The 18,861-nt window shown below is 41.6% G+C and overlaps 2 protein-coding genes across 3 annotated transcripts in view; one reads left to right on the top strand and one right to left on the bottom strand.

The window, feature by feature from the left end:
- The window catches only part of INVS (inversin), an 82,254-nt gene extending 69,648 nt beyond the window's left edge, over positions 1-12,606 (bottom strand). The window contains exons 1-3 of one of the 2 annotated variants that reach the window (XM_083877764.1): positions 12,493-12,606; positions 8,586-8,755; positions 2,689-2,855 (exon numbers count right to left, since the gene is read on the bottom strand). In XM_083877764.1, the coding sequence (XP_083733890.1) occupies positions 2,689-2,855; positions 8,586-8,691 (273 nt within the window). In that variant the 5' untranslated portion in view covers positions 8,692-8,755; positions 12,493-12,606. Of the gene's footprint in view, positions 1-2,688; positions 2,856-8,585; positions 8,756-12,261; positions 12,325-12,492 lie in introns of those variants that run through there. The other variant, XM_083877763.1, reaches the window with a different exon arrangement.
- ERP44 (endoplasmic reticulum protein 44) overlaps positions 12,467-18,861 on the top strand; it is a 47,790-nt gene continuing 41,395 nt past the window's right edge. The window contains exon 1 of the mRNA XM_083877795.1: positions 12,467-12,648. Within this exon, the coding sequence (XP_083733921.1) occupies positions 12,592-12,648 (57 nt within the window). The 5' untranslated portion in view covers positions 12,467-12,591. The remainder of the gene's footprint in view (positions 12,649-18,861) is intronic.

The raw sequence follows: 18,861 nt of genomic DNA on the forward strand, positions 1-18,861 counted from the left end.
GCCTGCAGAATGATGACCTAAGGAGTCTCAAATATTCTGGCAGCAAACTCTTGCCCTCAGAATTTCTGTCTGCTGTGATCTGATGAGCAAGGTGTCCCAAAAAGCTCTTCAAAGAGACAGTAAAGAACAGCAAAAGTAATCCTGGTACTTAGAGAGGAAGGTTCTGACTCAGGAAACCTTACTTCATTTTGCCTCCATCTGCTTTAGTTAGCATCAGTGTAGAAAGAAGTGTCTTTTCTTTCCTACCTCTTCACTGGTTGCATGTAAAGGTCTGTAAATCTTACCTTCTCTCTCCAAAGAAATGGAAAATTAGGAAGCAACACAAGTACAATTTAGGAACCTGAATCTCCAAGCACTTCCCTTCTAAACAGCTTGTACTTGTGACCACCAATTAAAGGGGATTTATAAAGTCATGTGAATCTGTTTTTGATGAAGCACAGGACAGATATTGACTCATAAGCTTGAACACAACAAAAACCATACAGGGGCCCTGGTAAATATGCATATTCATGATTAACCAACATGGTTAAAACTTTGGAAGTGGGTGATCTCACAGCATGTTTCTTTTTCTATCTGAAAGTCAACTGTACTGAGAAATTTTATTTTTGGAGCAAAAAATTAGAATATAAACCAAAAGTATCAGCAAGAAATAAGCAAAATGCAAAATATTATTCAAATAGCCAAAACTGCATGAAACATTAAGTTGTTTCAAATTTTAAATTTACACATTTTTCAGGAGACACTCATGCCAGAAATGTAGATCTTAAAATGTTAATGTGGAAAGACTACAGACAAACTTTTACACAAATGAAATGTTCATTTCATAAGCTGGCATCAATAGCTAGTAACTGTTCAGCAGACAGAGAAGAGAATTTAGAGGACAGCTAAGTGAGGCAAATAAAAGCAGTTGCAAGAGCTGCTTCCTAACCACTTTTAGCTATGGGGTGGTTCACATCTATCTAGCACATTACACAGTAAGTGTGTGACTACATAAAATCTACTGCCACAGTCTTTATCTCATGTTGTTTTACCTTCCTTTTGATCTGCACTGTCAACTGAAAAGACATCTAAGAGGGTCCAAGTATCCCATGTTACAACCTGCACTTTCAGGATTAAAGCAAGGCATAAAGGAAATGGAGAACAAATGCAGTTAGTGGATATTACACCAAGGCAAAACCTCTCTTGCCTTGAATTGCTTTAATACAAATGACCACAATATGCATATTCAGACAAGGATTTAGACAAGAATTTATATTGTTTTAATATGCTAAAATTTTAAAAATCTGAGGAAAATATAAGTTTTAAAATTGAGTTTTTAATTAAAATTAATTAAAATATTCATGTGTCTATCACATCACAAAATCTGAATCCTGTATGAATACCAGGCAAGTAAAGTATGTTAAAGCAATTTTTTAAGTCTCTGACATGGCTACTTTTATGAAATACCTTTGAAACAACAACATTAGCAGTAAGCTGGTCAGTCCCTTAGAAATACAAAATTAATCCTGAGAACAAGGTTATGATGATTACTGTACTATTTTCATCAGAGTGTCATGGTATATAACCAAGCAGATGAATTAGCCTACTTCAAGTCAACTATAACCTCCAACACTTTATTTCCTTTTAAGAGATGCTGTAACACAGACCACACAGTCCCTATGGACTCCCATGCAAATGTACCTGGAGAATATCACCTTATTATAGTCTTCCCAAGATGCTCCTTACTGAATACCATGACCATATTATAGCTGCCTTTACATAAACCTAATTAAAATACAATTTAAAAAATGTAGATTGTATTAAAACATCTGAAAACTGTGAATGATTATGGACAGGTGACAAGATATATATTTAAACGGTTTGCTATGAAAATCGTGGCAGGCACTCTAACTGGTACCAAAAGACAGCTAACACAGACAAAAAAAGTGTTCATTTTTGAGCAGTTATGGTTTTAAACATACTATAAAAACTAAGATAGTAAATAAAAGGCTGTTTCTTTCTGTCTGAATTTCTAATCTTCTCTGTGGAATATTTTTCACAGTTTATGAACTCACATGTCTTGGTGAGCAGCCAAAGCTGCTCCTGGTTTTTTTCCCCCATCAGCAGCCTGCTTAGTCTCCTGTGGAGAGACTGTGGATACTTCCCCCAGGCCCAACCACACTCAAAATTTCTTGCAGCTCTGAAGTTATACTTTCAATCCCCTCTTATTTTATTGTTGAATACTTCCTCTTGCACTTCTTCAGTGGGACAATGTAACTGGACAGTACAATAGACTGAGATTGTAGAAGGAAAAACAGACAGTAATGAACTGATGGCATCCTCCTGCACCACTGGCTGCAGGGTAAGGTAGAGAATTCAGGAGTTAAGTTAAGCCCAGGAAGAAGGGTGTAGGGGAGATGATTTTAAGGCTTGGGTTTATTTCTCATTATGCTACTCTGATTTGACTGGTAATAAATTAAACTAATTTCCCCAAGTTGAGTATGTTTTGCCTGTGACAGGAGCTGGTGAGGGATCTCTCCCTGCTCTTATCTCAGCCCATGAACCTTTTGTTACGTTTTCTCCTCCCTGTCCAGCTGAGGAGGGGAGAGATAGAGCAGCTTTGGTGAGTGCCTGGTGTCCAGCCAGGGTCAGCCCACCTCACAGCTGTGGTGAAAGCCCTAACTTTATGAGCACTTACAAAGTAATTACCTTTTGTGCAGCAAGATGGAGAGCAGTCCTTCGGCTGCGATCAGCTCTGTTAACATCAGCTCCAGCCTTCAGCAATGCCTCTGCACAGTCCAGCCTGTCAGCCAGCACACAGTACATAAGTGGAGTTCTTCCAAACTGGTCCTCTTTATCTTTCAGCTCAGAGTTTCCTAAATAAAACCAAAACAAAGTGCCTACTTAAACCAGTAAAGTATACTAGTATCTAGCAAAAAGCAGTACTTTTTCATTAAAAAGTCATCTTATTATAATATGAACAGCAGGTATCTCATTATAATATGACTGGAGTGAACAAAAGATGAAGCATGTGATAAACTCAGAGTTATTACGCTTTAATCTACTTTTACTGACAGTTACAGAATATTTCAAAATACATTTACAGAAAGAAAAGTACATTCAGAAAACATTACTTCCATGAATACACATACCACCAGTAACATTCTGCAGTGGCATAACTATAAATAATTTTCAAATAGTTACACGGATCTCAGCTGCACATATTAATTTAAAAAATATCAACAGTACAGAAGCCAAATAGACCTCCTGAAACCTGTAAACGCTGTAACTAAAACAAGATTTGAAGCCTACTCACAGTAATGTTTATTTTAAAAGCATAAACGTCAATATTACATCAATACCATTATTTACTTCAGGGTGCCTTACAATATGGAAACTACTAAAATACTTCTCAAGCTTTATTTAATTGATAAGGTTAGTAAGGCAGTAATTTGAGATCCTATTCAAAAAAAGTCAAAACACTATTCTTATTCACATTCCAAAAAACCCTCCAAACAAAGCAGTTTCACTATAAAGTTTCATATTTCCATGATGTCACCACATAAAGGCAAGCACCTTTAACTTCATGTGTATCAACTATCCCATGCATCCGGATTCTCCAGATCTCCAATGGAGCAACATTGCCTACAATTACCCAAGGAACATTGAATTTTACAGGCAAGTTAGTTTTGTTTTTTAATTATTCTTTTGTCTGCATGACTGTTGATGCTTCAAAAGCACTCCAGCAGAGGCATGCTGCTTCTTTACACAGTCTTTGCTCTCTCCTAGCATATTATACTTATCTACATATCCAGTAATTTTATTCTTAATTATAATTTCTATTGATTCACCCAGAAGAAGACTCAAGCAGATTAAATATGAACCAAGGGGAATATCAAGAATTAAAATTCATTCCCTACCAATCAAGCCACTTACAAAAAACACTGTCAAGTAGGATATTGCCAGTCAGAGAAATCATTTACTCACTCAGTACATTTTTTAGTTCCTTTAAAACTATAGAGTGAATACCGTGTCAATCACACGATTCAGTCTGTAACACTTTTTTTTGCCTTGAAAAGTGTGATTTGCATTGAGAAAAGTCTTTTTGCTCTGCAAAAAAAAAAAATTTAAGAACATTTCCAAACTCCTCTGTGATGCAGATATAGAAAAATTATTTTTATTCTTCACCCGTGGCCTTGTCTTCTCTGACTGTCACTTCACCTTGACAACCCACTGGTTTTACAACTAATTTTTATGCCACTAGCAATTTACTAAAGATCAAAACAACAAAGAAACAGCCCCCAAAAAACTCCCACAAGAAGTGTTCTCCTGACCTACATCTAGCTTTCTCAGGAACAGGAGGGTTTTTGGACACCTTTTTACATTACAATACTCACCTTCACACTGCTATTTAGCCTGCCCCTCTGCATATATTGTGGTCCCAAGCATGATTTAACATGTCACTGTTCCCAACCAACAAGCCAGATTCTCTAATTAACTAAGTACAGTCAGGTGCTCTTTCAGTATTAGTTCAACATGGTCACTTAGACATCACTAAACCACATTTCACTAAGTTTTAACACAACCTCAACAGTGTCTTAAATTGCTTGAAGCTGATGGGACTTGAACACTCAAATATATTTAGAGAAATACATAAACATTAATTTCTCCCAATAAGACACAAGCACAGGGGCTTATGCTCAGATAACATTGGTTCTTAAATCAGCAGTGTCCTAAACCAGCATCTTTCTCTCAAATTCCAGTTCCCTTTCTGTTACAGAATGCTAGAGGATATATATAAAATTAGAGACTAATGACAAGCAAAAATGGCCTAAAGCTCAACTGCAACATAACTAAATAGAGCATCAGACATCTATGTTCATTTTCAGTTCCCAAAAAGTGATGTAGCTGATGACAAGGAGTTTTCACGACTGCATACGGTCTAAAGGAAAAATGAGCAAGAGCTTCAAAACTTGATGCCAGTAATTTGCTTGAAGCTCCTGCACTGTTTTTTAAGGTAAAGAAACTATCTTCAGCTAGCAGTAGGTTTTCGCCCGTTGTTTACCAGGGCTCTATAAGGCCCTTAGAATGGTTAAAATCCTGTGAGCATTTCCCTAAAAGGGTGTCTTTGCCTTCAGGCTAAAGAGACAGGACAAGGGCTGGGAGTTACTATATCAACATCAGGTGCTAAGAGGAGATTAGGCTGATGAAAGCCACAACACCTTGTGAACTTCACAGCTGCAGCAAATTGCTACTTTCTGCAATCAAGAAAGCACAGGTAGCCTTCAAAACGTTCACATACCAGCGTACCTAAAACGTGCTTTGGCAAAAATAAATTCCCTTCGCACACCTGCCTAATAAATATTTTTTTTTAGATCCCTTCCCTTTTAGAATCAAAGTCCTCGGCCCACCAGAATATGCATTCCATAAGCTTATTGCCAACAGAGGTCATGAACACTACAGAATCCAGGGCCCAAGTCCAAAATTTAACTCTCACAGCTGTACTTCATCACTTCCTCACACTCTATGCAAGCAGTCATATCAGACTTTCAATATTTCTATGCATTTTTCAAACCAGAAAAGGCAACAGGAGAGTGTGAATTCTTCCTAATTATTAAAAGACAGGCCATTTCTTATCACTTGTAAGAATCTTGCCTGCTGTAATACCTGAGATTTATTCTATCTGCCACAATGTAGAACAGGCAAGAGAGAAGTAGAGAAGAGGATCAAACAATAGCACACAATTGCATTTTTGTAACCCATAGTTCAGTTAAAATTTACAATGAAACATCACGTCAGAGATTGGGAAGTATTTGGTTGCAAGCAATGCATGATAAGGGTTTTAGAATGAGGAGCTGGACTGAACAGACACTTCAGTATAATGAGTATTGAAATCACTATTATGTTCTTTTAAACAATTAAAACAGTTTGATGCCTCTTCCCAAAGCATAAAATGGAAAATAATTCTCCAAATACAAAATGAACTTTTGCTTGCTTTTTTCCCTAGGATCAAAATCATACAGATGGATTTTAACACTGAAGAACTGTCAATTAAAGATAAAGACAGTGTTGTGTAAAACACAGGAAAGAAAATACTGTGAGCATTCCCCAAAGCCCAAGAACATACAATTCTAAAACAATGTGATACAGTACAGGACAACTCATGCAATGCAAACAATTAGCACACTTCTGTTAGAACACTGGTTATACAATTAACACTTGGCATGTACTTTATGGTATTTAACCCACAGGCTTTTTAGAAAGTCCTGTGATTAAGGATTAGCAGCAGCTAACATCCAGAGATACTTTGTTCCAAAGCTCCCTTTCTCTAAATAAATTTTCTACTTACCTTTGATTCTGTCTGTGCCTCTTTCTGGCATAGAATGTCAAAAGGAACACATTATCCAGAACACACTATTATTTCAAACACCTCTTCCTTTAAAATTCATCCATACTCTAATTACATGCAAATAAAGCATCCATGTTTGTATACAGCCACCAAGCTACAGATAGCAGAAGGAAAAAATCATGAGAAAGGTTTGAGGGGCTGCTCTAAGAGAGTGTTTTGCCAGCCTCTATGCCCCTCCTATGTTAATAATTGAACAGGGAAAGTGTGAAGAGGAAAGTAACAACGAATTTAGGGGCTAAAAGGTCCTCCCTGAAAGGAGGAGAAAGTCAAGACTTTCCCTCAGTGCATCCAGTGCTAGCTGTGTATCTAAGAGGCAAAGCTTGGCTGTGTTAGAAAAGTGCAGTTAAGCAATCCAGCACACACATCACACACAAGGCTGGAGTGCTGTCCTGAGTTAGCTGCTGCTGCTGCTGACTGCAGTCATGAAATTCAGTGAATAGCACCAATTGCTCAATTTGCTTCTGGCACCAAGTTATACTTTCAACAGGGACTGGTAAACAGCTAAAAATATTACTCTAATGCATTCTTCTTCTGCTAGGCAATATGTGAAGTTTTGAGTTTTGTTTTTTTTTTCCTTTTGGTCCAGTTCTGGCAAAAGTAAGGTCTGTGTCATAACCTGTCAAAACATGGCAAAGTAGAAAAGCCAAATTTTGCTAATACAGCAAATGCTACAAGGATTGTGCAGTTTTCTCTCCCATGCAAAAGTAAAACAGCATTTTTGTCTTGTTGCTGCATGATCATCATTAAAGGAAGAGCAATTTCCTCATCTGGTTCTAATGGCTGTTTTGTGGTATATTTGACAAGATGTACCAGCAACAAGAAATATTTTTCCTTTGTGTTTCCTGAAATACGTCTTTTGGCTGTGAGATTAACAAAGACACAGTGAAGTTAGCAAAAATTCTTTGTTGCTTCTTCAGGATTTGAAAGCCCAGACTTTTTTCCACCTCCACATGCAGGCAGAAGGGTTTTTTAGAAACGTGTATTTAAAGCTACTTTGTAGTTGAATCTCACACATTTTTAGATATATCTCTATATCATCTGCTGTTTATAAAATGTTTTTGAAAAGAGCAAACAGATAGCATTCAATGCAAACAGTAAATGTTTGAACATCACATGACAAAGTAAAGGTGAAGGCCCAACAAAAAATAACTTTCAACAAGTGCAGCTTCTGTAAAGTCAGCTCCCTCAAACGTGTTCCTGCTGGAGTCAAACCAGTTCAAGTATGTTTTGAGAAAATTAGATACACTTTGTAAAGAAGAGCCCCTTGCTGCTTCCTGTACAGCTTGGACAACACATCCACACAGGCCTCCACCTTGCCTTCAACACAGGTCAACAGAAGATACATAAAGAAACTTGACTGCTGGTTTCATGCTCTTAACATTAAATCCTACACACACATTAAAACTGACAGTAAGTGGCATAAATACAGACTGTGCTTCTTACTATTTCACAGTCCTCCAACCCTACTAAGCTCCGGGAATAGGATTTTCCAAAAAACACTGAGCAAATAGAACTTCTTCAGTATCACCTGGAATTGCATTTAATCAAAAATCCAAGTCTTCACCCATCATATGGCCCTCCAAATATATTCAAGACTGTTTATGGACCATATAATATATTTTGCTTTTGAAAACTATTAACCTAGAATGCCATATCATTCCTGGACCGGCAAAATCCTGAGTTTCCTAATGGATGGGAATTTTTTTACTTCAGATTCAATAGGACTAGACTCTCTCATTACCTTTAATTTCTCTTGAGAAACATTGCCAGTCTATCAGAATTAAAGTAACAGATAAGGCTGGCTCATATTGTTTACAAATGCTACACTGTGACAAGACTTCAGAAACTATAATAAATTATCTGTTAAAACACATTTGTCCAACTTTCCAAAATGCAATTCAAAAAACAAGCATTTGCAGCCAAAGTATTTCAGCACGAGGCACTTCTCCAGAACTTCAAATTCCCTGTAAGGGGTTCTATCACTTACCAATTTTCTATTTTACTTCACTAAGAAGTACCAATGAAAGGCAATAGGTGATAAAAGTAAGAAAAATCAGTCATATTTTCAGGGCAACATTTATCCTAGAAGCACATATAATCAAGAAATCAAAAATACCTTAAAGATCAGAGCTTTAAGTGAAAACCAAAAAGCTTCAGTTCTGAAGTATCGAAATGCATCTACAATGAAAACATTTACCTGCTATTAGCTTTTGGAGGGTACTCTTATCTCCATTAACAGCAGCAGCATGCACTTCAGATGCTAATGAGGAACCACTGAAGAGGCAGTTTGCTGAAATATTCATACTCTTTCAAGGTATTACTATAGGTCAGATCTGTGTCACCAACATTTTTTGTAGAAATTCAGTTCTAGAAAAAAAAAATCAAAACCACGTTAATAAAACAGAATTATTTTCATAATGAGTAATTAACATTATTCAAACAATGCTAAAGAGAATAAACTTCTGTTAAAAACAGAAAAGAAAAAACATGGGTTTTACCCATGAATTAAATTTACCTCGAGCCAAAATTCACTGGAAAAAAAGCTTTCATTAAGAAATATATACCTATATATTGTAGTTCCACTGCCTTGAACACAAATTTCAGTCCATAAGCTTTGCAGAAGTCTGTAAAGTGTTTCTCTGTAAATCAGACTGTTCTTCATGCATGGTTTAATTCAATTAGAGTAACCAATGAAGTTTGTTATCAAGTTTGTATCAACTTATTATAGTCCTGCAGTACAGAATCACAGAATATCCTGAACTGGAATGGACACACTGGGACCACTGAAGTTCAGCTCCTGGCCCTTCACTGAACGTGCCCAGGTCACACCATGTGGCCAAGAGCATTGTCCAAACACTTCTTGAACTCTGTCAGGCTGGTGCTGTGACCACTTCCCTGGGGAGCCTGTTCCAGTGCCCAGCCACCCTCTGGGGGAAGAGCCTTTTCTTGATCTCCTGCCTAAACCTCCCCTGACACAACTTCATGCAGTTTCCTCGGGTCCTGTCCCTGGCGACCACAGAGAAGAGATCAGTGCCTGCCCCTCCTCTTCCCCTCACAAGGAAGTTGTGACTGCAGTGAGGTCTCCCCTCAGTCTTCTCTCCTCCAGGCTGAACAGACCAAGTGACCTCAGCTCCTCCTCATGTGGCTTCCCCTCAAGCCCCTTCACCATCTTCATAGCCCTCCTTCCTCTGGACACCCTCCAGTGGCTCTTATACTGTGGCACCCAGAACTACCCCCAGCACTGGAGGTGAGGCTGCCCCAGGGCAGAGCAGAGCAGGACAATCCCCTCCCTTGCCCGGCTGGTGATGCTGTGCCTGATGCCCTTTAGGACAGGGTTGGTCCTCCTGGCTGCCAGGGCACTGCTCAGTTATTCAACTTGCCATCAACCCTTTCCATGGCATTGCTTCCCAGCATCTCATTCCTCAGTCTGTCCATACACCCAGGGGCAGAATCCAGCACTTCATCTTGTTAAACTTCACACAGTTGGTGATTGCCCAGTCCCCTGACTTGTTGAGGTCTCTCTACAGGGCCTCGAGGGAGATAACAGCTCCTTCCAATTTTGTATCATTTCCAAACTTGTTTAGCATCCCTTCCAGTTGCACATCCAAATCAATAATGAAGATATTGAAAATCACAGAGCCAAGGATGGAGCCCTGCAGAGCCCCACTAGTGACAGGTCCCCAGTCTGATGTCACCCCATTCACTGTGACCCTTTGTGCCCAACCTATGAGCCCAGTGCATCATGATGCATTTATCCAATTGTGTATTGGAAATTTTGTCCAGGAGGATACTCTGACAGACAGTATTGAAAGCTTAACTGAAATCCAAAAAGATTCCATCAACTGTTGTGTCACCTGACCTTACTTCCATTGGGGATACACCTCCTTTTTTTCCATTAGCTCCAAAAGAAGATCCCTGGTCAGCCAAGCCAGCCTTCTACCTCGCGTGCTTGACTTCTGACATTTTAGAATTGCCAGCTCCTGTGCCCTAAGGAGGTGGTGTTAAAGAAGTGACCAGCACTGATGGATACCAGCACCTTCAAAGCGTTTTCTCAGGGGAACTTACTGTCTAGTTCCTCCATTTTCTTCACATTTTACCTCTCAACAAAAAAAGTAAAATATAAGAAATCCAGAGACAACAGCACAAAAATCAGCAGACACCAAAGAACTCAGTGAAGCACCAGAAACATCCCAATAACATCAACAATAATTTTTACATAAAACTAACTGCATAGACAATTAATAATGAAAGACATTAATAGTTTCCAGATGAAAGCAACAGTTACTTCTGCATAAAGTGTTAGTAATCATACAGTGAGAGAATCAACCCTTTATCTCCTCAGAAAGCCCTTTATCTCTACTAAGCAATTCTTAGTAGAGTATCATGATTCCATTGAATGGGCTAATTCTGCATCAGAGAAGTTCTGAAATATTAAGAGGGACTAGAAAAGGAAAATTTATAACATTCCTCAGGTATTTTTGTCATGTATATAACAAACAGATGAACTGCTGTCTGGAAGACTTGCTTGATAAAGATCCTCATTATCAAAACAATGAGACATTTAGTCAATAAAAATCAAGAAATAAGTAAAAAATCCGCTTATAAAATGCTACATAATTGGCCTTATCTGTAATATGCATCGCATTACTGGAATCAAGTAAATATTTCACTTTTCTTCTTTAAGCTAATATGTAAAAAAATATTAGCCTTCTCAAGTCACTTAAAATGAAGGGACACTTAAAATGAAGGCCTCTTCAAGGTGTGTGAAATTTCATACCAAACTACGACATGTCTATTTTGCATTACACAGATAGCAAGAATTACATCACTTTTCTATTCAGCAAAACATGAGGCTGTTAAAATTTAAACATGACGGCACAACCATGCTACCAAATTTTATTGACAGGGTTTCCAAGAGAAGACTGAGCTTTGAAAAAATATCAAAGATTTTTCAGACGTCAGTCAGTGCACAAGATGTTCATTCTACAGATCAAAGAGCACAAGCTCTTAAGGCACAAGTTCTTGGCAGAACTGATAGAAGTCAAGTTTCAATTTCAGACTATAAAAAAGCCATGACTTGTACCTGTGTGTGTGAGAGCCTTTGCAACTCATGAAACTGACAGGCCACAGGATTTTCGCAGGGTCACACAAAGTCTGAGCCTGTCAGGCTTCCTGGAAACCAAGCCAGTCTTGTCTTGAAAAGGGCTGATGTAAAAGATTTTGTTTTAAATGGTGTCACAGCCCGTCTCCCCCCCTGGAAGCGGGTGTACACTGGGAATGTGACCAGGGCAAAGGCAAAGGCAAAGGCAGCTCTCTGGGATCTGTTTGGGACACTCTGTGAGGTCTCGGAGCAAGGTCCAGAGTTTTACTGGAAGAGGGCGAAGCCCTGGATTTTGGGTGTTCTTCACGTTCACATGTACAGCCGGGGAAGCGACAGGAAGCGCCCATCTGTGGAGGCGCCAAGGATAAACACCCAGGATGACGCTCCACTCCAGCTGAAGTTCCCGGCCCTGCCCCGTCACACACAGCCGGACAGAGCGGAGAGTTTCCTCCCAAACGGCGAGCACACGAGGGCCACAAGGCGCACAGTGCCCCAATAGCCCTGTTCACACTCCCCACAGGCAAACCCGCGTGCCCGCTCCCGGCGGCTGGAGGCACGAGGCGGGATCCAAAGGAAAGGCGGGATCCACAGGAAACCCGGGCAGCCTCTGGGCGCTGGCAGGGAGCGCCCAGAGCGGGAGAGTGCGGGACACCCGCGCCACCCAGGCGGGAAGAGTTAACCCTGCCTCGGCCACACAGCGAGAGCCACCTCCCTCCCTTCCTTCCCTCCCTCCCCTCTCCCCGCCCGGCGCCGCAGCTCTCCCGTAACTCACCTCCACCCCGCCCTTCTCCCATCGCGCCGCCGCCTCCAGGCGCCGCCCCGCGGGCAGCCCCGGTGCGCTCTGGGATCCCCGCAGCCTCCCTCCTTCTCTCTCTCTCTCTCCTCTTTCCTTCCTTCTCCTCCCTTCCTCTCTCCCTTCCTCCTCCTCCTCCCTGCCCTCCCCTTCCCGGAACTACGTTTCCCGGCGTGCCCCGGGAGCGCGGGGCCCGGCGGTGGAACTTGCCCGGGTGTTTCCTGGCGACGGGGGGAAGTGCAGGAGCCGCCGCCGCGGAGAGTGGGAGCCGCGCTTCTCCCCTCCCCGCTCCCGGCCGCCCGATCTACCATGAGACCCGCCATCTTCCCGCTCCTGCCCGACCCCGGCTGCCTCCTCCTCCTCCTGGTAAAAGCCGCCGGCGCCCCGCTGCCCTTCCCTTCCCTTCCCCGCGCGGGCTCGGGCGGGCGGCGCTGGGGCGGCCGGCGGGCCCCGCTCCCCTCCCCCGCCCAGCAGGTGCCGGGCCGGGCCGGGCCGGGCCGGGGGGAGCGGGGCCGGGCCGGGCCGGAGGGAGCCGGGATGTGGCCCAGGCCCATAGGCTGCGCGCTCGGGGCGGGGCCCGGCCGGGGCAGGGGCCGTGCGGGCGGAGCGGCCTCGCCACGGCTCCTCCGGTGCCGGAGCGGGCGGGCACGGCCCCAGCGGGGCCCCTCCGCAGCCCCCTGAAGGGAGGCCGGGCCGGACGGGGGGCGGCCTCCTCTGCCGGGCAGGCAGCGCCAGGGCGGGGGGACGCGGTCCTGAGCTGCGCCAGGGGGGTGTAGGTGGGACCTGAGGAGGAATTCCTGCACGGCGAGGGCGATTGGACACGGGGATGGGCTGCCCACGGAGGTGGTGGAGTCACCGTCCCTGGAGATGTTCAGGAAATGACTGGATGTGGCACTCGGTGTCGTGGTCTAGTTGACACGGTGGTGTTGGGTCATAGGTTGAACTCGATTGTCTCAAAGGCCCTTTCCAGCCTCATTGATTCTGTGATCTTTAGTTGTCAGACTACAGCATTTTTTTTTAGGCTGGCATTACATGCATGACCTAAGCCACCTTCCGGCTTTGCCAGTACACAAATGCAATCACTGATGTGTGTGCTTTGTGGAGATAAGTTGCCTGTGCTATAGTTATCTTTTTCTTTTTTTTTTTTTTTTTTTTTTTTTCCCTTTTTAAACCAAATCAAACAAGCTGGTGTGGTGACTCTTGCTTTTCCAGACACGTATTGGGCCAGACTCTGGACCTTTCACAACATAAGTGACTTGCAGAACTAACGGGGACTTGTGTGAATAAATTTTAATAGGATTTTTTCTCTTAATATACTAAGGATTTTAATCAATCTGTTTTAAACATTTGGGAGAATAAAACGAGGCCAGAAAATTAGAGAATAATTGGAGGTAATGGTAGCTAGAACTCTGGAAGTCCAAAGAGGAGTACAGAGTAATACAGCTGCTAGTGAGTGGATGTACTGGTTAGAAATGCGAGGACATGTCCACAATGAGCAGCTCAAGTACTCGTTGTCCCTTTGAAATGTGCACTTCTACCTGGGTAAGCTCTGGTTAAAGTATTATGAAGATTGGTGGGGTTTGAAAAGACACATTTGAAATGTTTATATATAGACAGCAAAACTACTAAAACACCATATAACGGACTGAAGTGAGGAACCTCATACTTTTGAGTCACATCTGTGTATTAAAACTATTGCTTATATGCCAGATTTGTTTTCACTATTATTTTAAATACAGACTAATGAGCAAAACCAAGGAGCATGTACTGTTTAAAGACACCATGGAATGTGTCATTAAATAGAAAACTACAAATTTGAAAAAGTGGGTGCAAGTTAGTGGGTTTTTCTTTCTTCATGGCACAGTTGATCAATGCAAATTAAATATGCAGCAATAAGAATTATGTTTGCCAACAAAAAAGCAAACCAGGAAATAGCCATGATCTGCAACTTGTCTGTAATTTGTCTGCTGTTTCTTTGTGTATGGGTCATTTAAACCCATTTCTAAGGTGGTTTAAAAGAACTGTATACATAAAACTTTAAGAAGACTACAGTTCAAAGTTGTTTTTTTTAAAAAATACAATTAAATGTAATGCTATGTGTGTAATTATTCAGTGTCATTATACCAGCCATGGCCCTGTGTTGTAAGATGCCGAGTTACATGAACCAAGCCAATGAATCATTCCTTTTAGAAGATCTGTTAAGAGTTTTGGAGAACTTGTTCTCAGCACTCTGGGAGTGTGAGGGGATCCTCTTTCTTTAGAAGGGCTGAAGAAACTTCATAGGAGCGTGTCCTTTGTTTTCTTGTGATAGTCAATGTCTGTGATAAGGCGTATCAGATTAGCTTTAAAGTTCTGGTAACTTTGTTTTTCTTGTTACTGACTGCCATGAATAGTTAAGACCGCAGCATTGGCTTTCTGCTCCACATCTGGAGGATGTGCCCCCCAACACAGGCTCTTGGAGCATGGCATATTTTGTGGATAAGTGAATTTGTTAGTGTTACACCAGTGGTTCATAGGACAGAATACACAATGATCTGTAGCTGTGAAAACAGTTTATTAAGCTGGTGTTACTTAGTTGTAGCAATGAAGTTATCAGGAGTTCTTTTCCAGACTTTTGGATAAGCATATTTCTTTTCCAGATGGGAATTTGTTATGCTGCAAAAAGGAAGAAAAGGTACCATGTCAAATCAAAAGAAATTCTCTTGTCTGAAGTTTGACAGTAGGAGATCACTACAGTTGTAGAGGGCTTTGTGTCTCGTGCTGATATTCTTCTTCCCTGGTCTCACTGAAGTTTGGGGTGACATGAGGGACATTGACTGCAAAGGGACACCTGCAGTCCCAGCACAACTCTTTGCCCTTCCAACTTTTTAGGACTGTACTGGGCTGCTGGGAGTTGAAAGGAGATGGGAGAGAGGACAGGGGAGGCACAGGCTGGCACGACCTCTGCCTCAGGGCTGAGTGGAGGGTGAGCACTGATGGCACAGGCTGTAGAGGGTCTCATGCAGGCTGGAATAAGAGATGCATAGTAATGTCATGGGGGCCCTTGCAGAGTGAGATGTTTCTGCCCTGTTGGTATGTTGCTTAATATTGGGCAGGACAGATCTTTAAGATGAATCCAAGACAGTGGAATAAATGCTGATGTGAGAGTGGCTCATCCCATTTTCCCCAAAGGCAAGGTGTGGCTCTTTGGCTTTGCTCTGTCCAATCATTCTGCATGTTTGCCTGAACTTGCAGTCAGGTGTGCTTTGCCTTTAAAGAAAGTTCTAGAACAAGACACTGTTGCAGATGCTTCTGCATATGTTTGAGGGGCACTTGTGTTGCTCAGTGCTTCCCTGGGAGGCTCATGCACAGTGTCCCTGAGCAAAAGCTGTGGCTGGAGGAAACCACCAACGGATGGTGAGGGAAATGAAGAGGGAAGTTCCTAACTGGAAAAAATACTGTAGAGTAGTATTTTTGTTTCTTGTTTTACTGCCACTGCCTTTCATGTCTTGATAATATGACACCAAGTACCCAAATAATGACAGTAAAATGAAATAAAAATTGTATTTTAATTTAGTGGTAAATGTGAAGTAAGTTGCCCAAAGAGAAGTTGAACTCTGTAAATTTTGTTTTAGAGTGTACATCTGTGTATTTGTCTCTCTCTGCATTTGTATTAGAAAACTAATTTTGTAATTGAGAATGCTGCTCAAAATACTATATTCTGAATATGAGCATGAGTCAGAAATTGTAATTACAGGCAAAATTTAGACCACTGAGCCTTATACAGTGAAATATGTTCCCTTCAAAAGTAGCACAGGACTTCTGAGTTGTCCATCATCTGCCATGATTTCTAAACAGAGAAGTAGTAGGCAGCTGAGGAGCATTCCCCTTTGGAGAGGGGAAGCAGTGGAGTCTTGAATTCTTGTGAAGACAACTTATATTTTTTGTGCTATGGCATATGATGGGTGAGTTTCCTGTTTGGAGTGCTCAGGAGGGAAGAGAGAAGAAACTGAACTGTTTCTTGGAACAGAAGACTCGAACAATGCTGGAAGACATATAAATGAGTTATTGACAGTAAGATCTCAGAGATTCTGTTGCTGGTGGCTGTGATGACACTCTCCTTGGTTTTTCTTTTGATATCCTTACTGTCCTTACTGCTTTGGTTTTTGTTTGGTTGGGGTTTTTGTGCTTTTTTGACAGGACAGCTTTCTTAAGCGAGAGACTGGTCCTTATATTGGTTTCTCAAGAAAGCAGAATTACCACATTCTATGTTTTAATGAAACCTCTTTCATTTGGAAGACTTAAGGATTATATGCTGCTATTCAGGAGAACCAATTTTTCACTTTGCAGACTCTTTTGTAAGCCTCACTTGTAGAGCTTCCAGGTATTTTGTTTGCTTAAGGGGAGGGAATTGTCTCATGCATAAGACAAGTGTACAAATATGCTGTACATTTTATACCAGACCTTTTTCAAAGCCTCTTCAGGAGAGTCTAGAGATACATTCAAAAACAAGTGCTTTAATAACACTTAAAGTGGGTTTGGATGCATTAGCAATAACTTGTTCATTATGTCCCCTGTCCCATTTCAGAGTGAGTGCTCTGGTGGTCTAGAGGAGGAAACACAGAAGCAGAAGCAATACAGGGTGTAGAAATTGGAGCCTAAGGAATATTTTCTTCCATAACTCTAAACTGGAGGAAGCCCCTGGAGAAGTAGAGGAGAAGAGGTGTGTCATAGAAAATTAGGAAAGGAAGTGAGATCAGATTTCCTTTTGAGAGTTCTGTCTTTACCCCTCTTTTCTCCCTGACATATCTTTCTTCGTCAGGAGCATCCTAACCATCGGTAGAAACACATGCAATTTTCTTTTCCAAAACTGTTAGTAATGTCAAGTGCTCATATAGTCTAATTAAAAAAAGTTCATTGATAAGATTTTAGAAGTTTAAATAGCTTTAATTTTATTTTCAAATTCACTGTCTCTCAGGTATTGCTTTTTATATTGTTAAGAGTTATTCTGCAAAGTTATTGCTGTATTATGACACTAACTCAGAATGGGTTTTTTTTCACTGCTGGTTGAGGATACTATGTTTTTCCAAACCAGCTGTAGCACTGTTTCCACATTTAATCATTCTATAATTTTTCCTATTTTTATATATGCTGCTACTGAGAAACTGACTACCCTGATAATACACTCTTTATAGCTAAGAGCCATTCATGCCATTAAAACGTGCAGAGTTCCAGTATTATGTCTTCCAGATAAGCATCTGTGACTTGGAGCTTCTTCTAGGAGTGAACCAAACCTGGAAGCTCCTTCACATGCATGCACATAGACTTTTAATGGTAGTGATCCACAAGATCTGCTCTTTGGGTGGCTGGTAGGACATCAGTGTTGTCCTCTACAGTGACACTAAGCAAAAGGCAAGGTGCAGTGCTCTGTGCCTTAAACCGTATGGTGGTTGGAATAGTGAAAGCAGTGAGGACAGAACATCCTACATGATTACCTAAAGGCAGGTGTTCTGGGCATGCTTTTAGCCAGTGACTGGTAATCATATATGCAGAGCAAGATTTCTGCTGAACACAGTAAATCTTTTCATCTGAACACAGTAAATTGCCTTTTCATCTGTTCTTATGTTCTAGGTTTCTTCCCTCCCTTGTTTCTTAACCTGTGTCTGGCTTTAGCAAGAAAGCTTTGATGGGGGTGGGAGTATTGAGAATCTCACTGTGTTTACCTGATAGGAGCAAGTTGTAGAGTTCTAGTTTTTTTGATTTTCACTAGAAGTTTGATCATTTAAATTTTAAAGGACATCTTAAAGTCATCCCTGCTCATCCCTTAATCCCTGCTCAATGCAAGACTAACTTGGATGGAATTGCTCAGGTTTTTTTCCAGTTGTTTTATATAATTCCAAGGATGGAAATTCTGCAGCTTTTCTTTGGTCACCTGTTTTGGTGTTGAATCAAAACTTTGTTGCAAATTTTCTTTGAAAAGTTTGTCTGGAGGTGTGGATTGTGTACATTGTCTCTTGTCCTATCACTGCATCTTTGGGAAGAGTCTGGCTCTGCCTTCTCTATAACCTCTGATTAGATCACTGGTAGCAGCAGTAATAACTTTTCCTTACTGGTGAACAAATGCAGCTGTCTCAGGCTCTCCTTGTATATCCTGATCTCCAGTCACTGCTCACCTTCTCAGCCATCTGTTGGGCTTCACTTCCATGTTAGTGTCTCGTACAGGAGTCCCAAAGCTGGGCAGGATCCTTCAGATGTGCTCACACGAGTGCCAGATGAAAGGAAAGAATCACTTCCCATGGTCTGCTGGCTACACTTTTGCTAACACAGCCCAGTGTGTGGCTGTCTGTGCTGCAAGGTCACGCTGCTGACTCCTGTTCAACTTGCTCCCCAAGACCTTTTCTGCAAAGCTGTTTTCCGTCTGGTTGGCTCCCAGCCTGTATGGGGTTATTCCAACAGAGATACAGGACTTTGCCTTTGTGGAACTTTGCAAGGTTTCTGTCAGGCCACTTCTCCAGCCATTTGGGGTATCTCTGAATACAGATATTCCCTCTAGCTTATAAAGCACTCCACCCAGTTCCTGTATCCTTGGGGAGTTGCTGA

Source organism: Zosterops lateralis (assembly GCF_965231275.1).
Source record: "Zosterops lateralis genome assembly, chromosome: 1".
Taxonomy (NCBI): Eukaryota; Metazoa; Chordata; class Aves; order Passeriformes; family Zosteropidae; genus Zosterops; species Zosterops lateralis.